The 6,398-nt window shown below is 51.0% G+C and overlaps 1 protein-coding gene across 1 annotated transcript in view; it reads right to left on the bottom strand.

Moving 5' to 3' along the window:
• Window positions 1-320: 320 nt before the first annotated feature.
• Nfatc1 (nuclear factor of activated T cells 1) overlaps window positions 321-6,398 on the bottom strand; it is a 111,075-nt gene continuing 104,997 nt past the window's right edge. Inside the window, exon 10 of the mRNA XM_026783614.1 lies at window positions 321-2,142. Coding sequence (XP_026639415.1) covers window positions 2,140-2,142 — 3 coding nt within the window. The 3' untranslated portion in view covers window positions 321-2,139. The remainder of the gene's footprint in view (window positions 2,143-6,398) is intronic.

The raw sequence follows: 6,398 nt of genomic DNA on the forward strand, positions 1-6,398 counted from the left end.
CATGTGGGTGGCCAGAGCCTCACCCAGAGTCTCTCTCAGTGAAAGTATTTGGCATAAGCAGAAGTTCCTTCCCCACCTAGCCTGGATGAGCATTTTTGAAGTGCTTTGTTTACAGTGCCTAAGAACACCACCACACATCCACTCGTTCCTTTCCGGAAGGGAAGACACGCTTCTTCCTGTGCCCAGACGACACAGGAACAGCCAGCTCCACATCATAAAGCACTTGTCCCAGGTCCTCACATTCACGTGCAATACAGAAGAAAGCATGGCAATCCATAATCACTCCCACACAGACTGTCCAGCCACGGAGGAAAAAAAGAAAAAAAAATACTGCTTTATTGGATCCGTTTTCTAACTACAAAGATAGCTGACACGAATATCCAATGCTTGCTTTCATACGGTAGTCTTCTAAGAATGGGTCATGCAACTCCATGGTGCTAACAAACACAGATACATACTAGATGCAGGCAGGAGGCAGCCTGCAGGCGACCAGGAGCTGTGTGTGTACAAGGTGGCACACGCCAGCTCTTCACAGTCGTGTGAAAACGTTCGATATGGCTTTCAAACATTTGTTTCTTTCTGAGAGTTGGAGAAAGGTAAGACACCATCTACAGACGACCATTCTAAAGATGTATCTTCCTTCCTATGAGAGAGCTTTTCCTGTCATGACTTCGTCTGTGACTGACTTACAACGTCCACCCACAGGTGTAATTCAGGCATGTTCCAGAAGGGGGCATTAACTCCTAAGGCACAATCATTAAACATGTTTTAATTAAACCATGCTTTTTGGTTATAAGAAATAATAGGTCACTGCTAGTAACTGTAATAAGCAGCTAATTACACACAGCCGACACCAGCCTATCTGTTACCGGAAACTAAGCTGAAAACCGCTATCCACAGACTGCATACAGAAACATTGTTTTTGGTAATTGTCTTCTTAGATGAAGCAGAGAGCTATAAGGCTTCTGTGAAATAATAATCTTATAATTGAACAAATATATTACACTCCTTCTGTAATGGTTATTTACAACCAACCACCTTCAGACTTGGCCGTTTGGTAGCCACGGACGTCTGGGCACGGCTCTCCTGCGTCTAGAGTGCTCGGTAACTACTCGAGATAGGAAAATGCCACCTGTCTGTGCAGGGGCGACAGACGCCGCTGATGCAAGGTGCTGGGAAATCGGGTCTGGACTCTGAGGTGCATTCTCAAGGTGGACACTCATTATTGCTAACACGGGAGCCCCCGTTGGGCACGGACTGGTCATCACCATCTCCGTTCTTGAATATCTCTACATAAATAAACGCCTCTATGTACACGCATGCAAACACAAGGTGCTGTCCTGTAGCCGGTAGGTTTTGTTCTGTCCAGGACCCCTGTCTTGTGCAGTTCAACTTCCTTGTGCTGTGTCGGAAGCCGGATTAAGAACGAAAAGCTCAGCATGCTATTATTAACAAAGCTGCGGTTTTAGTCACACAGACGGAGCTGACTAGGAAAGAGCCGAGATGACCATTGGAAGACCTCAGGAACGCACTGGAAAAGGCAGGCAAGCTGTGGAGGGCAGGCAGCAAAGTCAGAAATAAATAGGAAGCCATAGCTCACCAGAATCCTATCAATTGATACAAAGGATAAAGGCTCCTAACAAAGTGTTTGTTTTTAAAATAGCTTTGGCTCCTACAAATTCTCTCAAGGTAGAAAATTCAATGCTTGCTTCCACAATGCCCTGGTGTGGTGGTTGGATGAAATAAGGCACTTCCAGTGTTTTCCTCCGGTAGGCAGGAGGGTCAGGCTTGGGGTCAGTCTGCCATACAGGCCTTTCTTCCGTGGGCCAGCATCTGCTCCTGGCCCCACAGGCCAGCCCTTCTCTTCCGTTGAGATGACTTTTCTCTCAGGAGTTGCAGTGGCCTCCTCTTTTGCTCCATCCTTGTTAGAGAGTTACTTCTTCAGACATAAGCTCCTAGAATCGGTAAGTTGGGATTTCTGAGTGGTACCAGATGTGGGTTCAGTTTATTTCATCAAAGTCTTGCTCGCTGAAGCCCAGTTGTCTGCACCAAGCCAGCTCCACACAGCTTCTGCCAGCTCCAAGGCGCTGAATTAGGAGTGGGGGTTCGTGCTGGAGAGGTCATTGCGAATGATTTCATTTACTGCAAGAGAACGAGAGGAGAGAGTATTAGGGAAACGGTCCCTTATTGCCAACCTCCAAGTTAACAGCAGGGAATGCCAACAACACATTTCTAACTGGTTATATTCAGTCTGTGACGCTGAGGTGGCCCAGAACACCTTCTCTAGGGCAGGAGTCAACTCCAGGACGTCCCTAAGTTTGAACGACAAGAGTTGACACACTACAACATCCCATGGAGTGTGCTCAGAGGCTGGGAGAGAAGGTGTGGGGACCTCCCGTGGTCACGAACCTCCCTTTGTTTGGGACGCTTCATTTGTTTTTCTGAAGAGGGTCAAGTCACAGCGGCCCCCACAAGCCAGTGATGGCCACTATCAGCGTGTGATTTTTGGCACATGGACAGGAAATGAGAGAAGCTCGGAAAGGCCGCGGCCAGCAAACAGCACAACATTCTCTCCCTCTCCACCCTGCCTCTCTCGGCCCAGCCACCTGATCCACACTGAGATAGGAAATGTCACTGGGCGGCTGTCACCACATCCCATTTTCTAACAGAGTTTGAAGGCAGGGCACCCACGCTGACGTCAGGGAACCACCCGGGCTTCCCTTCTCCATGGGCTGGAGCGCCCACCCCACAGCTAGATAAGCCCCTGGAACTCAGGGATGGAGGCCCCAGCCTGTCTGAGGACGCTTCCTGGAGCCATCAGGGGGCGTGTGCTTCATCACCACTCCCTTCCCTAAACTGCCTTTCAACACCCCTTCCCCAGCAATAGTTTTAAGAATAACAATAATAAAACGCAACTGGCGGAACCAGGAATTGTGTCATGGGAACTGATAGCACAAGGAAGCCTGGTGGCAAACAGTTCAGGCTCGCCCTAAAGGGGCTGCCTTGGCAAGAGCCTTACAAGAGCGAGGCTCCCTATACCAGGGCCACTGCCACTCCTGGAGTCCCCTGCCTAGGGTGTGTTTGCCGTTCCCTCCAGAGTCACATTTGCAAAGATGAACCATGGCTGCTTCCTGGCCAGCTTCATGGGGCAGTGCAGATCCAGGACCGATGCTTGACCACAGGGCCCAGCACACTGTGGAGAGGGCTCAGTCTTTAGTGTGGAAAATACCAGAAGGCAGGCAGGCTCCCTCTGGCCCTGTGACTTCACAGCCACTAATGAGGAATAACAAGGCCCAGGTGCTCACAGGCTGGTCTGGGACCAGCAATCAGGATTCAACTTGTCCCTGGAGTGCGCCCTGGTAGCTACCAACATTTTCCATGATACTGGGGTGTGGGTGCGGGGCCGCTGCACAGCCCTGAGAAGCAGCCGGGCAGCAGGGTCCCCCGGGGGGGGGGGACCAAGGGGCCGGCTGCTCTGTGCAGTAGAAGCCATTGTCACATGTCCTTCCTGAATCCCTGCTGAGTGGCATGGCTTTTCTCAGGGCTCTCTCGACAACCTCCTTAGGCTGAGCTTTCCCATTGGGCTCCTCGGCAGGGACACCTCGGGACAAGAGGCTTTGAATTCTTCTTTCCCTGTGTAGCCCTCCTGTGAGAACCTCACCGGCTCCTCTGTACTCTGCTTCATCAGTGCCAGTCAGAGAGCAGCTGAGAAAGAAAGACCACACATTTCATATTCTTTCTCTGTCTGTCTGTCTGTCTGTCTGTCTGTCTGTCTGTCTCTCTCTCTCTCTCTCTCTCAGTGGAAAAAGGCTTGCCTGACATTAGGATTTCTTGGGGGGCCAAGTCAGAAGGGCTTAGACCCTTGCTGAAGCTCAGAGCTCTGTGCAGAGGTGGAGACAAGCCACAGGCCCCTCCACTGTGCCACACCCATCTTTGTTCTGGTGACAGACAGCTGTGCCTGACTGCCAGGGTGTCCCATCTGTCTCACACTGTCCCCAAGTCTTACGTGCATTAGGGCTCTGAGTGCTTACTGCCCAGACTCGGTTCCCAGGGAAGGGCGGAGTCAAGACAAACACTCTACCTGGGGTTCTGGGATGGTGACCATCTCTGAGTGGCAGGTGGGCACGTGGGGCTGGGAAAGATGTCTGTGGAGTATAAAATGCCAAGACTGGGAGATGAGGCAGAAGCAATTCCAGGTGTTCCAGATACGTTTTAATCAGGCTCCTTACAAGGAGCGAGGCGCCATTCAAACACACTACACTAGGGAACCGGCGTTTTACTGCTCATTCAAATCGTAGGACAGATTGAAAAACAGACCGACGGTTCACCGGCAGGGCTTCGTGATGAAAAGGAGCTTGAAGCACAGTAACAATGAGAGAAGGAGGCATAAAGGAGAACGGGAAACCAAGGACAGAAGGAGATCTAAGGAGCACTAACGAGGAAGAGAGCAAGGAAGGGCTGGGGAGTGATAATGAAGGGTGGGAAGGGCTGGGACAAGGTGAGTAGGAGCATTTAGTGTCCAAGGGTCAGGACCTGAGTGCAAATCCCCAGCAATTATGGTCAAAAGCCAGGTGTAGCTACTACACACCTGTAATCCCAGCACTGTGGGCTACAGAGGCAGGAGGATCCCTGGGGCTTGCTGCTGGCTGCTGGCCTAGCTCCAAGTTCAGTTCCAGGGAAACGGTGTGGAGACGCACAGAACAGGATATCCAAATCCTCCTCTAGCCTCCCTGTGTGCCACAGGCATGCACTCACACAAGGGTACACACAGCACACAACGGGAGGGGGATGTTGGAGGAGTAGCTACGTGGCCTCAAGCAGAGTGATGACGAACCACGAGAGAGATCCCGAGGAGTAATGCAAAAGGAACAGAACGATCGGGAAAGCAATTGTGACCACGGGAGTTCCGAGGGATAAGGATGATGGCCTGTGTCGGAGACATTAAAAAGCAGCTGAGAATCTTCTAGTTACTCATGGGCTTGGCAAGACCACAAAAAAAAAAAATGCTTTAAAGGTAAAAGAGGAAGAAACACGAGATGTGGGCTTCCCCCTGCTGCCCACTGGGGCACCTGAGTCTCAAAGGGAGAACCCTCCTAAGGGAGGGGAAATTACTCAGTGGTCTTCACCCGCAGGGGTCCCCCACTGGAGGCAGCAGTCGGCCACCCAATGTCTACTTTGCTTTCTCAGTCTTGTTTGGGGCTTCCACCGAGATCTCTGGAGAGCTCAAGGCCTGTCCCTGTGGGTGCCTGTTGTTGTTGCCTTCAGGGGGCTGACCAGCTTCCCTGCCCTAAGGCTGTGGGTTGGAGGTGTGTCCCAGCATTTGACAGGCTCGCGATGCCAGGTTAGTTTCACAAATACAAACACCCTCCCATATAAAGAGCTTTCCCAAAGCTGCCGGTGGAGCTGAGCGGGGCAGGGGGCAACAGACGGACAGCCAAGATGGAGGGCTACTTTCTAGCGGCACTCCGGACAACTGTCCATACTGCTGGGACAGACAGTGCTGCCATGGTGACACGCCACTTGGCTATTTAATGACAGAGGGGTACATTTTTCTACAGACATGTCTATGATACAGCCTGTGCAGCCGCCAGTACGTCCATATCATAGGTGGCTAAGAGACACCCCTGAGCTGGTGGAGATGGCTGACCAACAACTCGATCCCCCCTGTTCTTTTCCTGCCACCACTTTCTCTTCCATGAGGTCACCGCTCTGGGTCCCTATCAGCCCACGTTTCCCTGGCTCTGCTGGTTCCTCTGGGGTGGCTTTCTCTCTGACACAGCTGTGGTGATGCCACCCACGAGTTCCCACCGAGTCTTTTCTCCACTGATAATTTCCATCTTCTTATTCAGCTTTTCCACTGACACGGAGGCTTCTCTTTATAGAGGTGTTTTGAACTGCAGGTGACATGTGACCCTCACGACTTGCCTGAAAGAGGAACCTCTGCTCACTCAGTCAGATGTCCCTTGACAGGATGTGGCAAACTGTTAGACCACAATTCAATTTAATAAGTAAGAAGGGTTTTTTCCCTTATATTTGATTTTCTCTAAAATGCTCCTAAGGTGGAAACTATTGCTTTTTTCTCTCTCTCTAAAGTATGTGTGTGGCACTTTGAATTGCTACAATAACCTGGGATGTGCCCACAGGCTGCGTGTGTCCCTGTGAATCTCATCTGCATACCCACACTCACACCCACCCCTGAGTGCATGCCTGGAATTGAGCAAAACAGAAAGTCAGCAATTTCTTTCTCAAGTAGAAGAGCCAAAGAGTTCAAAGTGCAGGCATAGCCTTCCCCCTGTGCTCACAGTACTTATAAATCTTAACGAGGGGCTTCCAAGTTCTGCAGAGAGGCTTCCTGGCTAGTCACCTACGAGTTGTGCAATTCACTAGCAAGGCAGAAA

The sequence above is a fragment of the Microtus ochrogaster genome, chromosome 18 (genome assembly GCF_000317375.1).
Source record: "Microtus ochrogaster isolate Prairie Vole_2 chromosome 18, MicOch1.0, whole genome shotgun sequence".
NCBI lineage: Eukaryota > Metazoa > Chordata > Mammalia > Rodentia > Cricetidae > Microtus > Microtus ochrogaster.